General features: G+C 43.9%; 1 protein-coding gene across 9 annotated transcripts in view; it reads right to left on the minus strand.

Annotated features, from left to right (window-relative positions):
* Positions 1–27,403, minus strand: part of CDON (cell adhesion associated, oncogene regulated) — a 54,571-nt gene that overhangs the window by 14,450 nt on the left and 12,718 nt on the right. For 5 of the 9 annotated variants that reach the window (XM_051638536.1, XM_051638538.1, XM_051638539.1 and 2 more), the window contains exons 2-14: positions 23,316–23,405; positions 21,272–21,408; positions 18,313–18,585; positions 16,654–16,800; positions 16,231–16,374; positions 15,568–15,855; positions 14,134–14,403; positions 9,042–9,322; positions 7,236–7,410; positions 5,422–5,550; positions 3,886–4,092; positions 2,926–3,107; positions 1,466–1,571 (exon numbers count right to left, since the gene is read on the minus strand). In XM_051638536.1, the coding sequence (XP_051494496.1) occupies positions 1,466–1,571; positions 2,926–3,107; positions 3,886–4,092; positions 5,422–5,550; positions 7,236–7,410; positions 9,042–9,322; positions 14,134–14,403; positions 15,568–15,855; positions 16,231–16,374; positions 16,654–16,800; positions 18,313–18,585; positions 21,272–21,347 (2,278 nt within the window). In that variant the 5' untranslated portion in view covers positions 21,348–21,408; positions 23,316–23,405. The remainder of the gene's footprint in view (positions 1–1,465; positions 1,572–2,925; positions 3,108–3,885; positions 4,093–5,421; positions 5,551–7,235; positions 7,411–9,041; positions 9,323–14,133; positions 14,404–15,567; positions 15,856–16,230; positions 16,375–16,653; positions 16,801–18,312; positions 18,586–21,271; positions 21,409–23,315; positions 23,406–27,403) is intronic. The other 4 variants (XM_051638542.1, XM_051638537.1, XM_051638541.1 and 1 more) reach the window with 1 other exon arrangement.

Here is a 27,403-nt window from a genome sequence, read left to right on the forward strand (position 1 = left end):
AGTACTTAGCTAATACAGGCACCACAACACTTTTTCCACAACCCATGCAGTCATTTCAAGATAAAATTCCCTGTCAAAAAACAGACAGATTAATTCCAAGGTAACGGGGTGGGGGGTGGGGGGAAGAATAACTGATTTATGGCAAAAATACCTTAAGTCATACATTTCTCTACATATTTCACATCAAATGCTATTTTAATTGAAAATAACTGTCGTTTGGGTTTTTTTTCCCCTTCCCAAAAAGCTAATTGAGGGAGCACAGCACAGAAAAGTTGAAAAAAAAGGTTGAAGTTTAAATATTTCCACCAAATGAGTTTCTGTTCCAGGCTCTGGCAAGAGCTGAGCAGCTGCTAATGGTTTCAGACTGCCACAAGGAGTTCAATACACACACAGGCCCATGGAAAAAAAAAATAAAAAAAAAATCAGAAACAAGCTAATTTCACAGCACAGTGGAGCCCACTTAAACAACTAACTGCTTAGTGTATATGATTTATAAACACACCAGTCCTGCCTAGCAAAGGCTAAAATACATTTGCAGATGAAGGTGCAGGCTGTGTAAGCGCCTTGAAAGCCGAAACTCTGGATCTTTAATAGCTCTAGAGTGCGCAAAAGCTGATGTCACACATCAAAGGACTATGAAGAGTATTGTCTAGCAGGGGAAAATTTTCAGAATAAAGGCCCACTCCTCTTGTAACTGAAATAAATGAGGGGAAAAAATAATTAACGTCACCGGGACAGAATGAGATCACTGCATTTGCTCAGCCCAAGCAATAAAGACATTAAGTAAAATATTTTTAAAAGGGTTTTCCACTTCTGGACTAATATAGACATTATCTAATAACTTCTTCCAGGAAAATGATGATCTAATACACACAGGGAAAAAAACAGTAACCTGATTAAAAGGCAAAATGAAGCACAAACATACCTGCATTTGCAATGTACTACAGCACTGGAGGCTAAAAGTAACTTCCTTGTAGCAGTATTAGCAAGTGAGCACGAAAAAAGGAGAGGAGGGCAATTATACACAACGTGCTGCCTAGCTTTAAAAATCCATGCTGGGGTAAATCACCTTCAAAGCCAGCTCGTTATTAGCACAGTCTGTAATGAGATGTGCTTACCCGGGGTTAAATCTCATTTATGCCACTTTCTCTTTCCTCGGCTCCTTTAAGCTAAATCAGTTTAACTGCATTTACACCACGGATTTGCAGCAGCACCACCAGGCAAACATAACCCCAGCACTTAGTTCTCAAGTTTCCAAGCTGAAGAGGCTTCACAAAGAAGAAAGAAGTTCATATGTGAGCAGAGCTTGATGTTAGGGAGTCGACATAGCTACCTCTGTGAAATATATTGTCAAGATTTGGTTTGGGCAAAGCAGTTTATAGTTGATGTAAACACAGCCAGCGTGGCTACGCTGTGCTCCTCCCCAGCCAGCAGCACGACCAGGCACATGGACACTGTTCCCTACCTTCCACAATATCCCTCTTGTAGTCGCTGTCGTTGTCGCTGTCCGTGGGCCGGTAATAGATATAAAATCCTTGGATGGGTGTGTTGTTGTTGCTTGATGTAATGTACTAAAAGAGAATTTGAAAAGACTGGGTCAGAGAAGAAAAATGTTAATGGAGTCCTGCTGAGCCATCCTAGAATGGTTCAGGTTGCAAGGGTACCTTTAAAGGTCAAGTAGTCCTATCATCACTTGATTATCTCATCACCTTAAAATATAGAGTAGTTTTTTAATAAGGATGCATAAGCAAGGTGTGGGGAGGCTGTGCACAGAACCTCCAGCACAAAACAGGATTACTGGTCGCTGTAGATGTGCGGACACACAACCCCAGGACATCTGACAGGGCTGCAGGAGATCTCTCTGCCACCTCAGTCATAGAATGGCTTGGAAGGACCTAAGGATCATCACCCCAGTCCAAAAAAAGGGGTAGCACAGGGCCTGAGCTGGGGCTGACACTTTCCTTCCACATCCTTTTCCAAACTATCAACATTAGGGTTTGACCATGAATGGCCCGAAAATTTGTGTGATTAATGGAAATGGAAAAGTTAAGGCCACTTCTACTTCAGAAAAAGTTAAGGTCACTCTAAGATTCAGCTCGAGAATATTTTACTTTAAGTTATGCAGCCCCCTGAGGAACAAGAGGTTATTTTAAGTTTATTATCCTTAACATCTCTTAAGGCTGAGCTAGCAGAGCAAACTAACACTGGAACTCTACCCGTTAAATCCTCCAAAGTATACCAGGGGGTTAGATTTCAAAACAAGAGCAAAGAATTTCTGTGGCTTTCAATAAGGACTTTAAAGTACTTGTTTACAAAAGACGAGGTAACGGGGGAAAGGAAAACGTTTCTCTAACATGAAACCTCCACCACAAGTGAGGGGGGATGATGGGTTTTAAAAGCAGCCTGGATTGACAAAAGCAGGAGGAATTGCAGGAAGTGAAGCCAAGTCGCTCACAACTCGCAGCACAAAGAAGGGTTTGGACAGAGTTAAGCCCACTGGTGCCTCTGGCTCTGCCTGTGCCAGAGCAGGTGGACTAAGGAGGCCACAGTCTTTCCCTGGAGCTGCCAGTTGGGCTTACATCTGGCTTAACCCAAGGAGCAGAGCGTGGCATCTGGAAGTGGGGAGCAAGGTGGGAGGCTGGGGGACAGAGTAAAAAGGGGCCAAAACCCAACAGGCTGTCTCGGAGAAGGAAAAAGAGTTTGAATGTGGTGAGCAAAGGGCCCAATAGGCATATAGTCCATTAAATGACCATATGAGCGTGAAGGATCTCAGCCCTCTTCTGGGAAAAACAGATCTGAGTCTCAGGGGGGTGGGAAAAACCACTCACTGCTCTGCAAGCAGCTCTTCATCCTCGACTTTTACATGCTAAAACAGTAAAAAACTGGCCCGCAAGCATGAGAAGAGCAGGAGACAATTCCACCTACTGTCCATTTCAACATGATCTGAGTGTCGCTGATGGCTTCGGTGTACGCAATGTGGGGTCCCGCGATGGGGCGGCTGGAAAACCTGCCGGTAAATCCGGTCACTTGGTAGGGGCGGGAGGCAGCGCTGCGTGGGCTCTCCCCGTAGTTGTTCACAGCAATCACACGGAACCTGTACATTTCTCCTTTTAAGGGAAAGAGTGAAAGGAAAATGGCGTTGCAGCAAAACACAAGCTAGAATGGGATTCAAGGAGAGACTAAACAGATTAGGAAGCGCTTTTTGCAAAACAGCCAATTAGATGCTGGACTTGCTGCCATAGGCTAGTGTGGACATCAGGAATATCAACAGCTTCTGCAGGTCATGAGGGGAAATTCACTCCAGAAAAATTCAATACAGAGATGGAGATGCCTCCATCAGCTCAGAAGGTCAATCAACTGCACACTGCTGGGCACCCAGAAGGTGCCTCCAAGGATACCTGTCACCCATCTATCCCCCCTGCTCTTGGGACTCTTTTCCCAAGCTTTCAGAGCTGGATGATGGGAGAAATCAGGACATGGATTTTCCATTAATGCATTTTTCCCTTTTTTGCATTCTTTTGAGAAGGACAATTAAGTTAAAACCAGCAATAATGCACATCCTTCTCTCCACATGAACAAGTATTAAATTATGGTGAGGATTTTTTCCCACAAAACTTAAAAAAAAAATAATAATCAGAGTTCATCAACCCAAAAGATCAATTTGAGTTTGTGTAACAAGCTCCTATCCACCCCCCCCCAAAAAAAAATAAAGACAACTAAAGAACCAAATCAAACAAAAAAACAACCACCCAGAAACAGGATAGTCTGACAAGATGTTAAAATGAAACAATCAAAGAGTGACAGTGTTGTCTCAGCAGGAGTGCAGTCATCTCAACAAAGGCAATAGAACAACAGCAGAGGTGAAGGAACACCCATTTCTAATACCTGGCTCCAAGTTACGAACTTCCACAGAGAGCTTGGAAGGAGAAATGTTGTCAGCTGCAATTAGCCAATCACTGTTTCGACCCAGACGTTTATACTCCACTTTAAAGGCAGTAATGGGGGAGCCACCATTTGCTCGTGGTATCCAGGTGACGTAGACGGATGATTCCGATGCTGTGGAGATGGTGGGGCGGTCGGGTGCTTCTGGAACTGCAATGAGAAATTCAGTTACAAGGGGATTAGAGTCAGCTGAAGCTGCATTTTCTGTAGAAACTGATGCAACTAGTGATTAAATTAAACTTTGTGTATCAACAAGTTGAATCTTAAGTCCTCGTCTCCACTTGCTCTTCTGGAAAAGAAGCTTGAAGAGCAGAAAACAGGAATCAATCATTTTATCAGTACAATCATCCCAAAGTATATCATGTTGCACCACCCCAATCCATCCCTACATGGGAACAGAAAACATACTAAGCTAATGGAAAAAACGGGTTTATTTTCAAACCCACAGAATTCCCCCACATCCAATGAGACTTCGACCCACCCACACTAACGACTGAAACAAGAAGGAAGAGCAGACAAAGCATGCAGGGAATGATGTACTTACTGAACTCACTTGGAGGGGCAGCAGTGGAAGAGAGAGAAGGCAAAGAGGTGGTGTTAGTCAACACGGTGAGGACTCCTCTGATACTTAGCACTGTCACAAATGTGCAATGCCCCTCACCTCCATCATTAATAAACTCCTTCACTCCCATCTGGTTTTACTCAAAATTTAGACACCAAATCACTCCTCTCAGTCTCTGAGTAAATTTGTCTGAATCAGGTTAATGAGTTCAAAGGGTGAGGTGGAGAAGAAAACCTAAAGGAGCTCCCTAAAGGAGCTGTTTTCACTGGAAACTAGGCTAAAAAAGCACACTGATTGGGAAGTGGTTGTATTTTCTTGCCACGAGGAATAAGCTTTTCCCTGGGAAGGCTGAGGAAAACACTCAAAATAGACATAATGCACTTTGAGAACCTAAAACCCTGACAAAAGCACCTCCTGTTCCCACTCCTCTGGATCCTTCACAGTGGAAGATAAAACCGGAATATTTAGCAAAAAATAGCAGGTTTAAATATGAGAAACAAGAATGTGATTTACATGTGACGTAACAGCCTCCTTGGACATCTTCTGTGTTCACTAAATGAGGGCATGCATTTGCTAAATTCACAGCTTCCATACCCTACCACAGAAATGCTCTATTAACTGGTAACTTAACACTGCCATGGAAAACTGAGGGAGGTATCAAGGCTAGCATGCTGACCAAAATAAGGGGACTTTTCACTTATTCTCAGAGTATGAACTATCATCTTTTACTCTGGAAACACACAGAAGAACAGGAAATCTAGCAGAGATATCTGACCTCGCTCACAGAAGTCCCACAAGAGAGGAAAAATACCTGGATCTAAGCAGTCCAGGGAATAAATAGGAACCTAGAGCAGTAATGAACACAAGCTAACTTGGACGCATCTGTTTGCAGCACAACTTTAAGCCCATACACCTACCCCCACTGTGTCGTGACAGGTCTGGAAGGACGACTCCGAAATTACTTGTCCCTTCATGAATGACAGGATATTTAGGAAGGCCCACTGGGGGAGATGGAGCCTGAGTGTTCTTCGAGGATGATGTTCTTTCTAGGAAACATTCAACAGAAAGTTCATCAGCTCAGGGATGGGATAAGAGGAAGCACTTATTAGGAAGCACTTCCTCACAGAGAGGGTGATCAGCCATTGGGATGGACTGCCCAGGGAGGTGGTGGAGGCACCATCCCTGGAGGTGTTCAAGGAAAGGCTGGATGTGGCACTTAGTGCCATGGTCTGGCTGATGTGGTGGTGTCAGGCCATAGGTTGGACTTGATGATCTCAGAGGTCTTTTCCAGACCTCTCCAGAGATCTCAGCTCTTTTCCAGCCTCAATAATTATTCTGTGATTCTGTAAGAAAATGCTCATTGCTGCCTCTCACTCGCTACAGCCACTGGCTTCTGCTTGGGTTTCAAAGGTCCCTCTCATCACCAAATCACAACACGCAGCGAAAGCTGCACAACAAAATCCACGGCTAGAGAAAGAGGGTCAATAAAAAAATACTACAGAAGCTTTGGTTTGGCCACAGCTGGGCCCAGGACACTGGGCTGAGCAGACTTTTGGCCTGTTCAAATTAACAAATTCACAAATCCATTACATTCTTAATAAAACTTTAAGCTCTCTGGTTCTTGTATGAAGAATATCCAATTGTTTGCATGCTTAGCAGTACAGCCATCAGCCTCCAAAGCTTGAAAGAAAGAAATTGCTTTGATTGGAAATGCACTTTTGCTTGTCACTTGCCTGCACACAACTGTCAAAGCAGCTGGCAAGTGGTCAGCCAAGAGGGGCCTACAGGAAAGCTGGGGAGGGACTTTGGACAAGGGCTTGTAATGAGAGGACAAGGGGTAGTGGTTTTAAATTGAAAGAGAAGAGATTTAGGTTAGAGATCAGGAGGAAACTCTTTAGTCTGAGGGTGGTAAGACACTGGAACAGGATGCCCAGAGAAGTTGTGGAAGCTCCATCCTTGGAAGCATTCAGGGCCACGCTGGAATGGGCTCCGAGCAACCTGATCTAACAGGAGACATCCCTGCCCATACAGGGGAGTTGGAACTTGATGATCTTCAAGGTTCCTTCCACCTCAAACCATTCTATGATTTTATGACTCTGATTTTCACCAAGGTGTCTGTAAGGCAAACCAGAAGCAGTTTCGTTGATAGATGAAAACTTGATGGTGCAGAGTTCATAGAATCATAGAATCTTCCTGGCTGGAAGGGACCTTGAAGATCATCAAGTCCAACCATAAATTAAATCCACCAGCCATAACCTAATTTACCCATTCAGTGTTTAAATCATGTCACTAAGCACTATATTTCTTTTAAATACTTTCAGGGATGGTGCCTCCACCACCTCCCTGGGCAGCCTGCTCCAGTGTACAACCACTCTTTTGGTAAAGAAATTCTTTCTAATATCCAGTCTTAAACTCCCCTGGCACAGCTTCAGGCCCATTTTCTCTGAAAAACCTGGATTAGCTCCTTTAAGCAAGAGGAACCTTGTATAAATTTTAATAATCACCCCAAAAATAATATCATCAAGCTTTTAATAGCTTTTACTTACCAACAGTCCTGGCAATGCTCAGGCAAGTTTGCCCCACAGCTATTTTAGCTATTAGAAGCTGTTCTTCAGCAATTAAAACTGCAAAGCATTGCATAAACAGCTTAGCAGACAACATCCAGTTGAGGTAATTGGAATAAATGTCCCCTTGAAAGCCAAGGACACAGGGAACATTGTGCTGCACCCACCTTTGCTGGTGCGAAAGGTCAGCATGGCAGGCTGGCCCTCTCCAGCAGCACTCCTGGCCACCATCAGAACCTCGTAGAGGCTGGAAGGCTCCAGCTCGGTGAGTCGCAGCTCATTCTCGCTGCCGGGGACACGCACCGTGTGCCAGCTCCCCAGCGCGCCGACGCTGTCGTCCAGCTGCACAGGACAAGGAGAAAAACCTCAGCATCAGCACCCAATCCCATAAAGCTCCTTGTGTTGTCCAAGATCTATAGTCTCCAAGTGCTTCTGCAGCAAAGTGGTGCTTTTGCAACTACCTTTACATCGCTTCTTTGATAAACTAGACTTATTTTCTTCTCTGTACACTTGTTTCAAGGAAAAAAAACAACGGTCATTTTCACCTGAGGCTAAAACTAGCAAGAGGCCAAATGATTTTTATGCTGGCAGAGAATAAGACATTAAAGACTGGACCCCACACCCTAATGAAAAAGAAACGTTCACTCAATTATCCTAGCTTTTCCTGTACTTCAGCATTTTAAAATATTGCCTTAAAAGAGGAAAGGAAAAATATGTTTTAGTTATTTTTCAAAGTTGAAAAAAAAGTCACCAGGGAGAGCAAAGATTTCTTTTTTATTAATGCATGATTCCTTCTTTTTTTTTTTTTTAATAAAACCAAAACACTTTTTAATTTAACAGTGAAATCACCATCTCCATTTAAGAAAGGAAAAAGATTCAGGGTAGTCTCTTAACGCTTGCAGGAAAACATTACCCCAAATCCCAAAGGCAAAGACAAAGATTCTACCAAAAATAAACTACTAAACAATTTAAGACTTTACTAAAACATGGAAGGCATATCCAAATACTGTGGATCATCAAAGGTTATGCCAGAGGTCTTTGTTCCAAGTATTTTCTCCTGAAGTGACCACTTTTCTAAGGCTTTTATTCCCCCAATTTTTTTCCTCTTTGAAAGGAGAAAATCAATTAAATAATTTAATGACACAAAGAGAACACCACCCTGAAAAACCCAGAGTAAACTCCCTGCTGAGAAACGCATGAGTGAGCACATTTAACGTGCAAAGGACTGTTATGAGCAAAGGGTAAGCATCAAAAAGGTCAAAGAAGCCTTCAAAGCTCCAGTGAGTATGTGAACCAACCTTTGGAGGAGAAATTCTATCAACAGACTTTGGCACCAGGTTTTCAGGAACTAGCAGGTCAAAAATCTAAGTGTTCCCTCCAGGCTAAGACAAGATCAGGATGTAGAGGATTAAAAAGCTTATGAAAAATAAACCAAACAGCTTTGCCACACAGAAAACTGTTTGCTCGGAAGAACAGGCTTGGCTTGGCTCTGATTTGTATCAAGAGAGTGCATGGTCGAGACACCATTTTTATGGATATGCTAGGGATCTGCTCAAGAAATTCCAGTTCACCTTTGTATTTGATCACTTCAGCTTAATGGTGTCTCTTTGGGACAGCAAAATCCTTGATGCATTACCCAGCTTCCCTTCTGATCTCTGGCGTACCCACTGTGCTCACACAAAAGCATTTTTAACATCACTGAAGTTGTGTACGATAACCTGGGAGCCCCATTTCCTACAGGTGATACCATAAAGGAAATAAAAGCCCGGGCTCTGCTGAGTATATCTCACTTAAAACTAGAGAGACCTACTTCAGTCACCCCTAAATCGAGCTGCCACATTGTGGTTCAGCTACATCCTCTGTAGCATCATCCCTGGCCTGATGCCGCATTGTTGTTAACACTGACGCTCCAACAATTGTCGGTTCCTCAAGAAACCCAAAGACCACGAGATCCACCCCCAGAGGGACGTTACCTTGCGGTATTTGACAAAATAGGCATTGATGGGCAAGCCCCCATCTCGCCCCGGGCGCCAGACCAGGTTGTACGTGTTGGGCTTCAGTGTCTGTGGGGGGCTGAGGATGATGGGGGCTTCGGGGGGAGCAGCAGCATCCCACGCTTTGTCCGTCGCAGCTGGGTCCGTGTGGGATATTGTTGGAGGCGAGCTTGGAAATGTCATTTCTGCCCCAAAATTACCCTTGCTCTGGGCATCCTCCATGGGAGCCACTTCTGCTGTTGTGCCAGCTTCTAGAGGAACTGCGAAGGGAAGAGTCTGGTTACATCATGACGTACCTTTGCCCCACACACAGGGGACAATAAAACATTTTAAAATATAATTTCCAAACATTTGGTTTGGTTTTGGTTTTTTTTTTTTGCTTTGTTGTTTTTTTTTTTGCTCTAGCAAAGAGAGAAAAGGTGAAATGCAACGTCTGCAGGCACACTCTTACCAGCACCTCCGATCAATTAAGTAGTGGCAATGCATGTTAGAAGTAAAAATAAAATATACAGCTTCACTTGTGACACAAACGGAGTAATTTTAAATTAATCACAGTTGTACAAGGAACTTTTCATGGCCTGAACTGGCGTGCACACAAGAGGACATTCTCCTACCTCCATTTCTGAGGTTTCAGCTGTAATTTCAATCAGCTTTGAAAGCTGCATGACTCGACTACTTCATTTGAAAATTTATGCTGAGAATAAACTCAGTCTACAGGCAGATCCAACATGCAATTTAATACCAACGCATTTCTAAAAATCCTGCTCTGGCCTCCTTCATCCTATTTACTTTGCCTGGGATGAAAAAAATGTAAGATATATATGGAATATCAGTAGTTTGATGGAGGCTGTGAGACAAAAAAAAAAAACACAACACTGTTCGGTCAACACAGGGCTTGTCAGCATTCCAGGCAGGAAAGAGGTGGCAGGTTGGACATCTGAGATTATCCAGGAGAAGTAAACATCAGTGCTTAACCCAAGGAGGTTTGGGAAGCAGCACAGCTCATCACAGTTGCACACTGCAGGGCTGGATCTGCCAGATCCAGATGTTCTTAGCCCTGTTCGTCCTTTCAGATTTGTGGAGGTTTATGTTATGTGCCCGGGGTCTGGAAGGGGAAGGGAATGAAGGGAACTTGGTTTACAAAACAAACAAATTCCTTGGTAATGTAAAGCCGAGGCAGCATTAGCCCGGCTGACTTGGATTCCTCCAAACCTCCATTAAAATACCAGCAGCAAGTGTGGCTGCTATTTTTGGCCACTTCTTTAAAAGCTGGGAAGGAAAGTTCTCTTTTCAAATTGAAGACACGCTCTCAGCAAGCATCCCTTGTTTGTTTCTTCCCATTTATTTAGCACCGCCACAAAGTTTGGAGACAGGAAGAACAAGGCAGTGAGGACATCCCCAAAACCATATGGAGTCAACTTAAAAAATGTCAGACACCCCCTGGAACGATCTCCAAGTGAAAGGGTATTAGGAAAAGGATGCCTTAATATTGGAAACAAATGCCATACCCACTGGCAGAGGCGGGACCCGCTGTGCTGTGGTGGACCCAGAGGATTTGTGGGTGGGCACAGGAGGGTTTGACGCCCGCCGGCATGGGGGGAATGGACCCTGGTGCGCGGGGAGCAAAGCTGTGGTTAAGGCTGGTGACAGGAGACCTGCAGTCACTGCTGTGTTTATTGCTGCGGGAGGGGAGTCCTCAACAGCTGGCAAGGAGCTGGGGGTTTTGCTTTGGAAAACAACCCCTGGGTAACAATTTCCATTAAGCAAATTGGATCTGAGCTCTTTTTGCTGAGTTTCTGGCATAATTGCTACCCATGGAAACCAGCACATCAGCCTTCTCTTTGCTGCTGTGTCATTATGCAACCTTTTTTGGCTATTCCTTTCAGTGCCATCCCTCTTCCTTGGCCATGGAGATCTACTCCCTCTCCTCAGCTTCTCAGCCCCAATATGAAACACCAGCAGCACCAAGTTGGGTCAGGAGAAAGGCTGTATGCACTCAAAATCCAGAGAAGGACTCAAATTCCGGCCTTAAAAGAATGTAATAGCTTTTACTCACATTTTCCGTAATATCCGGTATTTTACATATGTCTCCCTTTTGGCTGCCTCATTTTGGAGGTGAAGAGCTCTCACCTTTTCAGCCCCTTCTCCTGCACCAACTACTCCACATCCCCGCTAATCCACCTGCCATGTCTCACAGCACCTTTCCTTGTTCTTCCACCCCTTTCTTGAGGCAGGGGTGCAAAGGCACCAGCAGATTTCAACCCGCTGGCATGCCCTGGGTTCACAGGGCAGCAAAGCAACATCTGTATTTTGTTTCTGCTGTGCAAACAGATCCCATTCCCAGGAGCTGCTTTCCTGCTTCTTAAAACACCTAGAGGAGGATCCTCCCTCCTTACAAGCTCTCTGAGTACCTTATCACAGCCTGGAAAAGCCTGGAAATATGGCACAGCAGTGAAATCACCCACCTCCTACCTAAGATAAATGTGTTTCATACTAACCTGTCTGCTCCCCAGGCTTCCTGGAATGTATTTTGTTCTTTCATTTCCATTAGACCAAGTTACTTTGGAAAACTTTATCTGTATTTAGGAGCTCTGGGAAGCTACTGCCCTTCTAAAACAGACTTAAACTAAGCGCCGTGGGTCAAGGACCCTGAGGCTCTTGTTGCACATGTTGGTGGTTTCTTGCTATGATGGTGCCTTAAGTTGCCCTGCCCACTTTTCAAACTGTGCAATGAATCACATTGTGGAACAGATCCACCAGAAAGGAAAAAAAATAATAAAGATTTTTCAGCGAAAGGAGCTCTCTCCCTTGCTCTCTCCCTGAATGCTTGCACAAGGTGAATTACTGGAACCCACTGCTGAGGCTGAGAGCTCTTGAATTGCTCCTACTGCCAAAGAAACACTCTGGAATCACAGTTTAAGTCACATTCGGGTTCTTCAGCTTCATTACCTGGCATGAATTCTTCGTTAAAACATCAGAATGTTTGAGTGTGTCTTTTGGCACGGTTGGGAATGGTTCTAAAAGCCTAACAGCTCCCAGAAACAACTAAAAGAGTTTTAGATCAAAACCAAATGCCTTAACCACCCTCTGCACCAAAATCAGCAGCTAGTACAACATATTAGAGACTGATAGAAGTTCATAAACAAAACATGAAAATTGAACTTACTGCCAGAATATTCTGAGGCAAAGCTGTGGGATTTTTCTATTTGCCACAGAACAAATTCTGGGGTGGTAAGTTTCGTGTTCCTACTCAGCAAGGTCCAACAATGACTTATTTACAAAACTACATTATAGGATGGCTTTCTGGAGGTCTCATCTTTCTAGCATCTTTTCAAATTATTTACATGAGTTTAAAAGTCTAATTGGTGGTAACAAAGAACTTTAAATATGGGGCTGACCTTAAATCCCAGTGACATTCAGCTGAATTTACTAAGATGGTGAAGGAGCTAAGAAACTAAGTCACTTCATATAACAAAACTCTTTGCTCTTGTGAAGGGAACTTGGGGGAGCTTAGACCTGTTACTAATATCACATCATATTCCAATGGGAAGAAAGGAAATACCTCTTTCCCATCCTGCCTTTAGTGTAAGAACTGTCTGTTCCTAGTAGCAATTTCAATAAATAATTTTAAACAACTATCCTTGCATAGTTTTTATCACATAAAAAAAAATGCTAAGTCCATGCAATACACACAGCCTAAGGGGGAAGGGATGAACTGCTCCACCAAGACAGCTTAGACTCCTCTGCTTTGCTTCCTCACCCTACCTACCTCCTGTTAATGTCTATTTTGAGGCATTTCTCCCCTAGCTCAGGGAGCCAAACAGGCAATTTCATGCTTACCAACTGTCAGGAAGGCTGTTGACAGCACAGAGCCATACTCATTGATGGCTTTGCATGTGTACTGCCTGGCACGCTCTGGAGTCACACTCCTCACAAGCAAGGAGCTGGAGCCCATGTGAGAGACAGAGAAGGAGGTGGGATCCATGACAGTGTCACCTGGCAAGGCTGGGGGAGGTTTCTGTGGTTTTGAGGGAAGCACCTGGGAAGGGTGGCTGGGAATCAGTCCTCTGGTGTCATACCAACGAATGACAGGAAGGGGTAGGCCAGTGGCATTGCAGGAAAGCGTGATGTCCCCGCCATCTGTCACAGTGACGCTTGCTGGGGGAGAGACTATAACTGGCCTAGAGCCTCTGCCTATGGGGGAAAAAAACCCCAAAGAACTAATTTGGCTAAGGAACATGATGCTTAATGCCAAAATGAGCAATTAAAAGAGTCACGCATGTTTCTTTCTAACCACTTTAACAGTATTTTCTTCTCTAGACCACTTCTCTCTCCAGTATGAAGAGATCAGTTGAGACTTGTGCTCAGAGAAGGTTGATGGAAAACTACTCTCAAACCACACTTCAAACTTTCTAAATAAGGAAGGCTTGACTGTCAGGCTAGACTGCCTGAGTCCACTCCACAGGCAAGCAGGTCACAAAATATCTGCCAACCAGCCCCACTGCAGCTCACATCAATCTTAACAGGTACAGAGAAGGTCAAAGGCTTCAACCACACGATGGGGGAGAACAGGAACAGCAACAGTCTTGCCAACAGCCTTCCAGCAGCAGAAATCAAGTTCTCAGGGTATTAGGAAGTATCTTAGACTGAAAAGTGATCAAAAAGACTGTTGGTACCTTCTAATCTGACAGAGGAAAGTGTGCATTAACCCCAAACCTGATCATCATTTTGTAAACTTGAGGATAGAAAACAAGCATCATTACTCATTGGCCAATGCTGCTAAGGAAACCAGGTCAACCAGAAGGACCTTAATTCTACTGAAGAATAAACTGTGTCCAATTCAATCATAACCTGACTATTTGCAGCTGGCAATCGAGGTTTTAAGTATCAAGTAACCACAGTGTGCCAGAAATACCTACATCTCTTAAAATTCAACTGAAAGCATCTGCTTTGGAAGGTTTGCTACAAACAGTACTCAAAAACAAATCGGTACGTCACAGATGAAAGAATAAACCAGAATAAAGCTTTAAGTACAAACGTTTGAGTTCTGAAGGGCTGCAAGTGCTCCTACCTGGCTGGACACGAAGTCTCCCAGTGGACTGTGCAAATCCAACCCTGTTGTCTGCTACACACTGGTACAGGCCAGAGTCCCCCTGGGTGACCCCGCGGATCTGCAGACGGTTTCCCAGCAGGAAATGTCGTGGAGAGGGAGGGAGGGGAGCTGCATTGTGGAGCCAGGTGAGGGTGGGAGCAGGGCTTCCATGGACCTCGCACCAGAAGTGCACGGTCGCTCCAGCAGCAGCAGTTTCATCCTGCAGCCCCTTGGAGATCGAGGCAGGTTCTATAAAGGGAGATAATTTTATATAAACAGAATCACAGAATTACCAAGGCTGGAAAAGACCTCTGAGATCATCAAGTCCAACCTATGACCTAACACCACCACATCAGCCAGACCATGGCACTAAGTGCCACATCCAGCCTTTCCTTGAACACCTCCAGGGACGGTGCCTCCACCACTTCCCTGAGCAGTCCTTTCCAATACCTGATCACCCTCTCCATGAGGAAATGCTTCTTGATATCTAACCTAAACCTCCCCTGGTCCAACTTCAGGCCAGGCCCTCTTGTCATGTCACTGGTTGCCCAGGAGAAGAGCCCAACCCCACCTGACTAGAACATCCACCATCATGTTGATCTGGAAAGAAATACTATGAAATGTTCCACAAACTTCTTGCATACAAAGGCTGAAGAAGCACCACATCCTTCTAGTTCTACCCAGCCTGAAGCTATTTTTCCCACAGATTTGATTATTTTAATGGTCTCTCCCGTCTGCTCCAGACAGTTGCATATTTGCATTCATACTACAAATAAAAGGCTCATATTTTCAAAATAATTCTTTAGTGCCATCCCCATAACAAAAGATGTGTTTTGCATCAACAATCTGTTTTCTAGGTTACTCTAATGTATAAATTTAAAAAAAAAAAAAAGAAAAACAGTCATGGAGGAAAAAACCTCAAGCAACAGGAAAATCTGCTACTAAGGAAAGGGGAGATTAGGAATGACTTGCAGCCACACAAAAGAGGCCAAATCTATTTATTTTGCTTTTGTTTTTTTGTCCTCATCCAAACATATCGCCTCTCCTCGCCAGTTTTTTGCTTATATACAACCTCAAAAGAGAAACATCTGATCTTTGGCATATCATTGACACTTTATTCCATGTGTACTTGGCACTCCACAGAAAAATAAATAGTCAGTTCTTCTCTCTGAGTTTGTTATCCTTTACTGTTTAATTATTTCAGACTGTGAAGGATTTGAAGAGATAGAGAGTTAAGGGTTTCAGCTTAGGAGAGATGAAGAGATAGGGTCCTTACGAAGGTATCTTTATTCTTTATTTTAGTATGCTTAGGTTGAGCAAGAACGTTAGGCTATTTGTAATCAGATGCCAAAAGCCGCAAGTACACAGCCAGAACATTCACTGTCTGGACGTGACAACTTCTTTATGTCTTACCAAGTACAGTGAGCGAATAGTTCATGGATTTCACTACTCCCAATCCACTTCCCACCACACAGGAATAATTTCCTGAGTCCGATGCCTCCAACCTGTCCGTCTCCAGGTGGGAGTGCAGCAGTTTCCACCTTCCTTTGCTCAGTGCATCCCGGCCATCCTTCACCCAGCGGACAGAAGTTGGAGGCAACCCTTGGACCACACACTCCAGTGTCAGGGAGCTGTACTGGGGCACTGCCAGGCTCTGCGGGGACAGTGGGTGCAGGATGTGGAAGTCACCTGACGAAGGGCCTGGAGGAAAGGAGACAAGGCTTAGCACTAACCAGCCTTTTCAGCTGCACTCTCTCCCACCCATCCTGAGTTGTGACGTTCAAGTAACACTCTCTTCCAGAAGTCCTGCTTCAAACTGTTTTGGTGACTGGAATATTAGCAGTATTCTCTTTTCCAGTGCTCTGTACTCTTGGGATTGGAAAAGGAGCCATGCTGCTCCTTCACAGGAGAGGGAAACAAGAACTGAATGTGCAAATAACGCAGGATGGATTTTACGTAATGCGGTATTTGAGACCAGTGGGTATTTAGGCTGATGAGTCCACACTACAAATCACAGGGATGTTATTTAATCAGTTTGAGAGGCACTAATTCTAGGAAGCTGAACTGAATACTCACGTGTGACTATGAGCTTGTGTCCAGGGAATTCTACTCTGAAATCATGAGTAATTGGGTTGTACACTGCACATTTATAGGATCCTTTGTCTTCTAAAGATACATTCAAAATCTGCAGGTTTCCAGATGGAAGAATTAGGTAGTTGTCTAAACAAGTGGGGAAATAAAAAACAGAGGATTACATTTAACTTAGTTTAAAAAAAAAAGCTTCCTTTTTAAAATTGTTTTTATTTTTTTGAATAATTTGTCAGATGTATCAATCTACTCTAAATACAAAGGATATGAATTTACTAAGGTAGGTTTAGAGAGTGATTTGCACAGGATGTTCTGCAAGTTTCTGGAGTTTTGGGGTTATTTTCTTTTCCCTTTAAGCTTTAAGCTTTTGTTGGCTTTTATCTTGCTGCCCAGCGGCATCAAGCATCTCACCTGTTGATTGTTCCAGCCATTTTCCCCGCACTTGAAAGCGAACCTGTGCTCTAGGGTTACTTTCTGGCACCTTGCAGCCTATGAAAGCTGAACCTCCTGCTGCTGCTGCAACAGCAGCTTTCGTTGCCACATCAAAATCTCCCAGACCTGGAAGAGAATTGGCAAAAGGTTAAGAGCAGCCATGGCTTGGGAAAGGGGAAGGGTAGCAAGCTCAGTATTTGTGATTAAAATGTAGCTAATTTCATGCTGATTGTCTTCTATGGTGCAGCATATGGACATTCATGGTCTTTTCTGTAGTCCACTACAGAAAGGTTGTAACTAACACTGAGTCCAGCAGTGCCTCCCACTCAATGTCACAAGCACCAAGACAAGGAGAAAGCCTTGGCAGCAAACAACACCTCCTCATCTGCTGTTACTAAAACCTCCTGAGAAGGAAGAAAGTGCCAAAGTTGCTCTTCTCCCTTCACTTTCAAAGCATCCTCTAGGGTTGTGAAGTTTTTCTACGTTAGCCACCCTTACAGCTCTCTTGAGAGGGTCTCGCTATGGGTCAGTACTTTACCAAAACATTCACTTCTCTCACTTTTAAGAAATTTTCCTCCCAGGGGCATTCTGGACATGCTCCATAGATGCGGTACCCTTACAGAGAAATCACTCAAATCCTGCTTGACAAAGGCCTGATTCAGACAGCCCCACCATCCCCAGCAGATAAATCCTGCTCATGCAGGAATATTATGTTCCCACTCTTAGCACATCATCCTTTCCACGTGGAAAACATTGCCCTTCCTCTTCTGAAGTCCTTTAAGAGCAAATAATTCACAGATCAAGCATTAGGGTAAAGACTGATTAGAAGAACCAGTGAAATTGTACCTAAAAGGACATAAGACTGTCCCCATCTGAAGAACATCTGGATAGTTTTGACCAAATGAAGTGAAGTAAGTGACAAGGAAAACTTGCAGCTCCCACTTCTTTCCCAGGAAAGAACTCCCACTCATTTCTCCTCTTTTCTAATCAACTCTCAATCATGTTTCTGCCACAGTATGGCAGCTCAGTTGCTGTTCCAAGATCCTTTAGGAAGAGAAGCTTTCAGGAACCTTGTATTGTCAGGTCAATTAACTGGAATGACTGTTATTTCATTGAGCAATACTTCTATTTGCTTGGAAGGACTCTTGAATCATAGAATCATCCTGGTTAGAAAGGACCTTGAAGATCATCAAGGCCAACCATAACCTAATCTACCTGTTCAGTGCTTAAATGATGTTGCTAAACACTGTATCTGTATTTCTTTTAAATACTTCCAGGGACATTGCCTCCTCCACCTCCCTGGGCAGCCTGTTCCAGTTTCCAGCCCAGCCTTCAGCTCAAAATGAAGCTATCACCAACACTAAATCAATCAGTTGTGGTTCTGTCTAGTTGAGTCTTTAAAAACTTCCAAGCATGGAGATCCACAAGCTTTTGGGGGGATCTGTTCCAGGGCTGCATCACCTGACAGGTCTCAGATAATAGAGGGGAAAAAAAAATACGAAGAAAAGAGTACACATGGTCATACACTAAACACTGAGGAAATAAAGAACCCAAAACGGGAAACTAGATGTTTTCTAAAACCACCTGAGGTCTGTATAACTTGCCAGGAGGGAGAAATATAAGGAAAATTGGACTTACTGCCCATCGATACTGTGGCAGGGCTGCTGACAACGGCTCCCACACTGCTGCTGGCAACACACTGATAGCGCCCCAAGGCTGATGGGCTGAGGGAGGCGATTGTCAACGATCCCGGCTGCATTTCCACTTCTCCCACCTTGCTGTCCAGAGGCTCCCCATTCAACAGCCAAGAGAGATGAGCTGTGGGGGGCTCAGCAGAGCAGCTGAGGTGGACGGGCCCACCAGGCTTCTGAACAGTGGACAAGGGCTCAGAAATAAAACGGGGAGTTAAATCTAAAAGGAAAAAAAAGCCACAAATATTCAGTTAGTGAACAGTGTTTTGCATGAACATGTGATAAGGCTAACAATGACTTGGCCTGTATGAAACATTGCCCAGGATCTGGTTGATACTAATGCTCTCTCCCAAAGCTCTGTCACTGCTCACAGACCTGGCAAACTTCTTTCCTCAGATTAAAGATTGCTAAAAGACTATTTGGTTCAAGAACAGGGTCTCTAAACTCCAGGTTGCTAGTGACACTTAAGGAGGTGCCAACTTCTCTGCAAAGGGAACTCAGGACAGATTCCCACTGTCTCCAACACCAGGGAAACTTCAAGACAAGATTCAAACCCCATGAGGAGGGCAATGGCAATTAAAGGCAGGTCCAGAGTACAGGGAGGGTGAGAAGAACAGTGTGGCCAGCAGGTCAAGGGATGTTCTCCTCCCCCTCTACTCTGCCCTCCTAAGACCACATCTGGAGTGTTGTGTCTAGTTCTGGGCTTCCCAGTTCAAGAGGGACTGGGATATACTGGAAAGAGTCCAATGGAGGCTACACAGATGATGAAGGGACTGCAACATCTGTCATATGAGGAAAGGCTGAGAGACCTGGGGCTGCTTAGTCTGAAGAAAAGAAGACTAAGAGGGGACCTTATTAATGTCTACAAATACCTGAAGGGTGGATGTCAAGAATGGGCCTGTCTCTGTTCAGTGGTACCTGTGATACGAGGAGAAACAGCACCAAGTGACAACACAGGAAGTTCCACCTGAACATGAGGAAGAATTTCTTTCCTGTGAGGGTGACAGAGTCCTGAGACAGGCTGCCCAGAAAGGTTGTGGAGTCTCCTTCTCTGGAGGCTTTCAAGATTCATCTGGTTGCATTCCTGTGTGACCTGCCCTGGGTGTTCCTGCTGCAGCAGTGGGGTTGGACTTGATGATTTTCAGAGGTCCCTTCCAAACCCTATGATTCTATGTCCCCAAGGCAAGAGGTGAAGCCATCTGACTTGCTTGGGCCAGCAAAGCCTGCAATCCCACTGGATTTATGTGGAGGGAAATGGCCCCATCACCTGAAGAGATGGAGCACAGGAACATGCAGCTGGGGCTGAGCTGCCCCAATGAAGCAGGCCAGGGCGTGACTTGTAAAATTTTAGAGATGGCAGCAGCCTGCCAGGTATTTCTGCAGAACTGACTCCAAGTCTGCAGAACTAATTAAAAATAGCAGGATAAAAAAAGCTGGATGAACAGCAAAGGCTCTTGTTAATTCCAAATATATGGACTTCATCAGGACAAGAATGATGAATTGGGCATCAATTATCTTCACTGAGTAAAGATGAACAGAAACAGGAAAAGCTGCTAATAAATAAAAGGTTCAGTTCCACAAAACTTGGTTATGAGAAGCCATTTACTTGCCAAAAGAAAATTCCTGCTTGTTGGAGGAAATTTTTTCCTATCCTGGCCAAGAAAACACTGGGAATTATTTCCATTTGTTTTCTATGGAATTCTGCACTGAAGATTTTGTACGAAGGGAGCAAGCAAAAGGCAACTAACACCAATGACTCTGATTTTGTTAGAAATACAGGAGGAAAAAAAATACATTAGAAATAGATGCAGTGGCAGGAGAAAACAATTTATAGTTTGTAAATAAGCTAAGGAATTCCAGATAGCACAGATCAAGGCAGTATTAAACGACATCCAAGTAAAAGTTTTCTTGTAGGTGGGGCCCTCAGCTCATGCTTTTCTTCTAAAGTGAGTCCATCCAACTCTCTTTATGGGTTTCAGATGAGAAACTGTGCATTTTTAACAGAACCATAAACTATCTGCATAAACATAAAATACAACTTGAAATGCAAGTGTGGCTTCAGTTAACAAAAAAGAAGAAATCCATAAAAAATGGTATCCAAGCATTTCATGGGACTCCAGATGTCCATTTTTAGTTTTTAATTAGAAAGCTGTTTTTCCTATTAGTTCCGTTTGAATTTCCAAGGATAAGACAAAAGCAATGACCTTTTCAGTTTGCTGGCTATGAAATGTCACTGTCACTTTCATCTTTGCCCCTGCCTTTGCTTATGACACCAACACTTTATGCTCAGTGTAAAGTCAAAATTGGTAGCAGTGACCCCGCAGCTGGAATTTATCTCCTATGACTGCTTAAAAAATCAAATTTATTCCATTTGCTTATAACGATTGGCTATGAAGTGCTAAAAGTAGTATAAGCTTCTTTTTCGTGTGGTTACGTTAAGACAAGCTGACTACACAGAGCAGATGTGTCAATTAAAACCATCCCTCTTCTTTTTTCCAATGCCAGAGCTGCTCCAACTGCAGCCACACATCAGTGTTCACGTTTCAAAGATCAGATCCCTCCTTCCCCCTGCAAATTTCAAACCCTTCCCAACCCCATGGGAACACGAGATGCGCTGCACACAGCAAAACCTTGTGTTCAAAATATTAGCGTCCAGCTATACGTCCAGAGAGATCCCAAAGAACAAACCCACGGAACTGAGAGTCTTCCAACATTCTAACACTTGTTTGGAGACAAGTTTTCAAAGGTAATATCACATATTCAGCTTAAGGCTGTGCTGAAGTGCGCCACGCTTCCTCCAAAGCGGATTATCAACAATGCGCTGCATCAAAACACTCCAAATGGCTGCTCACTCAAAAGAAGGGGCTCACCTTCCGAAATTCCAAGTAGTGGAGCTGAGGCCTTACCTGAACTCATGGCAGCGATGAGTCCCATTGCAGCGATGCAGAGCAGTGCCTGTAAGCATCCAGGGTCTGGATGCATAGCGCCAGATCACAGGAGTTGAAAAGATGAAACTTCGGACTAAGATGAGGCACCAAAACAGCTACAAAACAAACAGATGTCTACTGTAAATTTCAGGAGTTAAGTCTTTTAACTTTCTCACAACAAAGTGTTTGGGGTTTCCAAAAAAAAAAAAAAAAGGGGGGGGGGGGGGTTGGGGTGCACAGCCAGGAAACAGCCAATACTCTGCAATATAGAAACCATCTGTTAAAAAAGAGTTAGAAGTTGAGCTTAACCATGTTTCCAAGGACTATTCTTACTCTTAAGATTTTTTCCTCCACAGCTAGGGCAGGAGGCATCCATGCTGAACCCTTCTGCCTTGATGAATGAAGACTACTTTCCAACCAGTGGAATGGAAGTCCAAAGTAAACAGCTTATCTGTTGGAGATAATATTGTTTGCAAACAATAATCATTTGACCATCTATCACCAGGCTGCACTTGTTTTACAAGTTTTTTTATGAATCTACACGCTGCTATGCAGCTACTGCTCATAATTGCTCTGAACCTGCTCGCTGAGCCGTGTCATCTGCTCGCTACTCCCACAGCCCAGCGGTGGCAAATGTCTGCTGAAAAAAAATCACCAAGATTCATCTCCTTCTCATTTATATTCCCAAACCAGCTTTCTCTTCTCTATTGCTGGGGCACCTGTTATGTGTGCTTCTATCTACATGGTTGCTCCTACAAGAAGAAAGCCCTTTCCTTGGCCAGCTCACGCCGGACCATTCTGTTTTATAAAACCTCATTTTCAGCACCTAAAACTGCCAATTGAATCACGGAATCAGCAACGCACGAACTAAATTGTGAAACCAGCAACCGAACTTGCACGAGGTGAGTCTCAGAACCAGTTTCTGATGCTCAGTCTCCATCAAACTCTCTCTTCTCCAAGGAAAGAAAAAAATAATCTGCAGCTGTTGTTCACTTTAATTTTCTCTTTGCCTTATGTAAGACTGTGATGGATAAGATTTGAGTTAATTTAGCAGAGTTACTTCATTTATCAGCCTGGCTGTGCAATCATGCTGCTGATAACTCTCAACATATATTTTAAACTTCTCATATATCAGACGTGAATATTAACAATCATCTAACACATACAATAAGTGGGAGTTTCACTAGCAGAAACAAGTGCAACAAAACCAGCACTAAGACCCAGTTTATCGAGCACTTGCGGAGCCATTTGCTTTCCAAGAAGATGGATGCCAGATAGCAACAGCAAAATCGTTCCCAAGGTTTATTTTAAAATAAGAGTATTTTCTCATCAGAATATCACCATAAAATATATATGCAAAATGAGCATCAGGAAGAGACTCCAATAATAATAAAAGAATCCCTCCAGATTGTATAGAGCTATTTGCTTACTGCTGCTTCTCCCTGCAAATTGCTCTCCGGGCTTATAATGACAGCTTAGGAAGGCTGCAAGAAAAGCTGCAGAGATCTGCTCATGTTTTGGGGCAGTTTGCTCTGATCCAGTGAATTCCCTTCAGCTATTGGGAAGAGCCAGGCTGGCTTCCCAGCTCCAGGAGGACTGTTTTGGTGAGCTGCAGATGGCTGTGCCGAAAGCCTCTGGGTTTATTTGAATTCTTGCTGGGTTCAAGGGCAGGAGAGCTGTTCCACCAGCCAATGCCGAGGACAAAGTAAACACCCCGAGAACTTGTTAACATCAAACACTTTGCTGAAGAGGGGTGGGGGCAATGTTGCTTTTCGCCAATCTTCCCTCCACTATTTATTTATGAAAAGCAATGAAACGTATATTCGAGCTCAACTTTAACCCCAGCACATGGAGCTACTGGGTTATTTTGCAGCTGTCTTTTTAAACAACGCCAGCTCATTATCTTTAACTAAACTTTATCTTTGGAGATCTACTTTATCCAGTCTCTGATTTCCCTCTGTTTATCTTTCTCTTCACATGTTTCTAGCTGCCAGTGTCAACAGCTACTCCTCCTTTGACCTACCAGTTTGGCTTTCGCAGGCTTGCGGCGTGGTAAGATCAACTGTTAGGCAGTGAGTACACAAAACAAGCCACAAAGACCAGAATTCTTTGACTGGAGGAAAGAAAAAAAAAAAGAAAATTATTCCCTTTAATTGGAGCAGCATTGTTCAGTAACAACACTCCAGCATCCGAACAAAGCTCCTCTAATATCCGCTTCTGAAGGGAATGCAGAAACCTCTGACTCACTAGGAGGTATCGGCACGCAGGGGGAAGATGAGATGCAGCAAGCAATAACCCAAAAAGATTTGCTTCTTTCTCGTTCTTCTGCAGATGGGTGTCACTACAGAAGCCCCTTGTTAGGCACAGAGGAGAGGGGAAGATGACAGCTCATAGTTTTGGAGTATTTGGAAACCCAGTGGACAAACTTTGCCTCTTTAGTATTATATGAACACATATTGGAGCATTAAAAAGCCTTAGTGATGGAAAGCTCGGACTTTTTCCCTTTCCCATCATTTCCATAACTGCCTCTTTAGTATTATATGAACACATATTGGAGCATTAAAAAGCCTTAGTGACGGAAAGCCAGGACTTTTTCCCTTTCCCATCATTTCCATAACCCTCAACTCTCACTTTAACAGCAAGTATCAGTCACTGGGGACATATTGGGAAGGGCAACAAGAGCACTCTGGTTAGACATGGCTCCATTTCAGTGTCTCAGATTCCAAGATGAGCTCAGGAACAACTCTGCCCACTGTTTAGTCTTCCTCATTTGAGAAGGTGCATCTCCAGCACTGGAGGATCAAACAGTACAGGTTACTTTGAAGGAAGAGGTGTCATGGAGAAAAGGGGCTACTTCCAAGGGGCTGTTTATTTGACAAGTAAAATAAACCAATAATAACCCAAATTACTCATATAAACACTATTAAAGGTTGAACAGCACATGGTTTTCATGGATTAATTCCTATCACTGGCAATTCCTCCAGACCACCAGTGTCACATACCAGAAAGCCACAGTATGGCAAAGGCCTGGATTTTTCCTGCTTCCACCCAGACACCTTTCATCCAGCACCTGACCTCCTCAGTCAGCTCTATGGTACCTTGCTGCTCACAGATCAAGGGAAACAAGGAAGAGAATGGACTTGTGTCAGAAGGAGTCATTGCCCCCACCATTCCAATGAACATCCAGGAGCCCAGAGAACCAGAGAGGTTTCCAGTGCTCCTCTCTTCCCAAAGCTTCATGCCTGTTGCTGTTTCTCCAGAAACCAGCTGTCTTCAAATGCAAAGCTCCATGTCTGGGCCACTCAGTGTAACCAACTTTACCTATCACCTCCAAATTAACTCACTCCTACCTGTGCTTGCCCCCAAAAAAAGTTTTACACTCTTAAAAGGTGACAAAATGCTGCTTGCCCCCTCTCATATGGCGCCCAGCCCCAGAGAATCCTGTGTCCTTCAAAACACAGCTGAGAACCTGCCTGGCTTATTCACCTAACCATAAACTCCTCACCTCCACCCTTGCAGAAGAGGGCAGTCACTACTAAAAAAAAAAAAAAAAAACGGCAAAAAAAAAAAGCATTATCTTATACTCCTTTTTTCCCTTTTCCAACAGTTTTTGTTCCCTCTAGCTGTCTGTATCATCCTCCTGCCACCTCAGAGCAGCTGGCAGGAGAATGCCAGGATCTCCCTTCCCAACAGCCACCAGAGCTATGTAGCACCACTCCACATCAATCTAACCATCCTCCTAGCTCCATCACTCCCCCCCCAAACTCATCTGACCTTTTACTGTCCTCCTGGTTTCATCGCTCCCCTCCAGAACTCCTCTGACCTTCCATGAGCCGTTTCAGCGTGCCGTAGCTAAAGGAGGAGAGGGTTTCTTTCCTACCCAAATGCTCTGAGTCCCATAAAAGCAGGGAAGGAGGAGGAGGAAGGAAACGGCATGTCTGGGAACACAGCGAGTTATTCACTTTGCCCACTCCACGTCTAATGGCCTGCACTAAGAAGCCCTAGGAAAACCTGACAACAGCTTGGAGTCAAACAGATATGAAAGATTCCACATTTTCCCTCAAAAGCAGGAACTGAAAATCATCTAGCCTCACTTTATAACACTATACATGATTTAACACCAAAAGCATGGCAAACTTTTTTTTCCCCATAGACCACTTATTACACAATTACCAAGAAAAACTTCATTTTAACTTGTTCTCCAGGACTGTTTCTGTCAGTCCAACAAAAATTGCCGATTTTCAAAGCACTTAAATTCAGAGCAAACGAAACCCCGGAATTCACTAAAACACTGTGCTTTTAGTGTGAGCAAGCAGAGTTAGATCATTAAACCTCACACCAAGACACCTTAAGGAAAAAAAAAAAGGTATTGAAGCCCGTGGCATTCCAAGAGAAAGCAATCAGACATTCCTGCAGCTCGGCTCCTCAGTGATGTCCAAAGCCTTTGATCACGGCCTGTCTTCATGCTGTCCTCCTGGGGTCTGGCAAAATGAGTGTAACAGCTGGCATATATACTTCATTAGCTTCTTGCGCTGGGGAGGAGCGGGCCAGCAGCCCGCCAGTCTGCCCGGCGGCAGCGCCGACTGACTGCTGAGGTTGATCCCACTGTCTTTTGGTGGCTGGGAAAGCCTTGGAGAGGTCCCCAACCCCAGCCCCGCATCGCTTGGACGTGACGAGGCTCCGCGAAGGATGTGCCAGGGAATTTGTTAATGCTGAGGCGCAGGTATGAGATGGCTAAAAGGCAACTGAGGCTCATTTTTAGGAATGCTTAATGACCACTCAATCATTAACACTGACCTTTAAAAAGCAAATGCAGCACCTACAGTGTTCATTACCCTCCCCCTCCCCCCTTTTCAGGGTCTCAATCGAGTCAGTCAAGCGTGCAAACCGATCCTGTCGCCAGCAAAAGCATTTCCTTTCACTGTGGTCAGCCAAAAGCAGGGGAAGAAAATGGAAGTGACTTGGAGTTATGGCACCAAAAAGGCCAGACAAGCAAGGAAATAATCAACTCCACATGAGCCACTTCGAGCCCATCACAATGAAAAGGGCCTACGACTAACCCCAGGAAAGGTCAGCAGGACTATGGGGGTCAGAAGCTGAAAAAGGCAATAGCCAGCAGCTGCCAGCTGCAATAAGAATCAATGTGTTCCTAATTACGCGCCAAGGAGAGGGCTCGAGCGCCCAGAAAAGTCCTGCTGGAATCACAGCTTGGGTTAAAAAAAAAAACAAACCACAAACAAAAAACCACACAAAAAAAAAAAACCCACAAAAAAACCCACCCTCCAATGCTCCTGTTTTACTCTCTTCTCCATGTTCTGTGTTGCTAAATGACAGGAAGCCAAGCAAGGGAGATAAGGAGCCAGGCATTTACATAAGTGGGGTTATTTAATTTTTTTAAAATACCATAATCAGGCATTTGTATTAGAATTATGGCATCACAAAAGCCAGGATTTCATGAGCGTAAGTAATAAAATTATGTACTTCAAAAGGATTTGAGGGTGCTTTTAGAAAACAAGCTGAATTCTGCCGAGCAGCCCTGCAAGCTGGGTAGTTTCTCTACCCTCAAAAATCCAAAAGGGAAAACCCCACAAAACCAGCTTGCCGACAGTGACCCTATAAACCAAGTGTGAAAGACATGAAAATGTCAGAATGCAGTGAAACATATTCAAAGGTATCTGCGGAAGCAAACTGAAAAGAAAGGCATTCAAAAATTACAAGAAAAGGCATCCTTTGATATGATGTTCATGTTAATTTATTACATTTTAAACAAATGACAATGTACTGTATCTAGATCCTTATCACAACAACTTAAAGAGGAGAAATCAGTTGTGCAACCTTCCCAATCCTCGCCTTGAATTCCATGAATGTCTCCAAATCTCTCCTACACATATTCCCACTTCGTGATTCCATTGGTATTTTTACTCTTTTTAGGTAAATTTGTAATTTTCACTTTTTTTTATAATCAGCCTTGCTTGCTCCACCCAATTTAAAACCCCTGTGAATCAGTGACGAATCCCAAGAGCAATTCTCGGAGGCTAAAATATCTTCTTGATTGTGCAGCCATGGGTAATAGCACCTATTTTTGTCACAATGAAGCCTGAGTGTTTGCTC

This window comes from Apus apus, chromosome 22 (genome assembly GCF_020740795.1).
Source record: "Apus apus isolate bApuApu2 chromosome 22, bApuApu2.pri.cur, whole genome shotgun sequence".
NCBI classification, from domain to species: Eukaryota; Metazoa; Chordata; class Aves; order Apodiformes; family Apodidae; genus Apus; species Apus apus.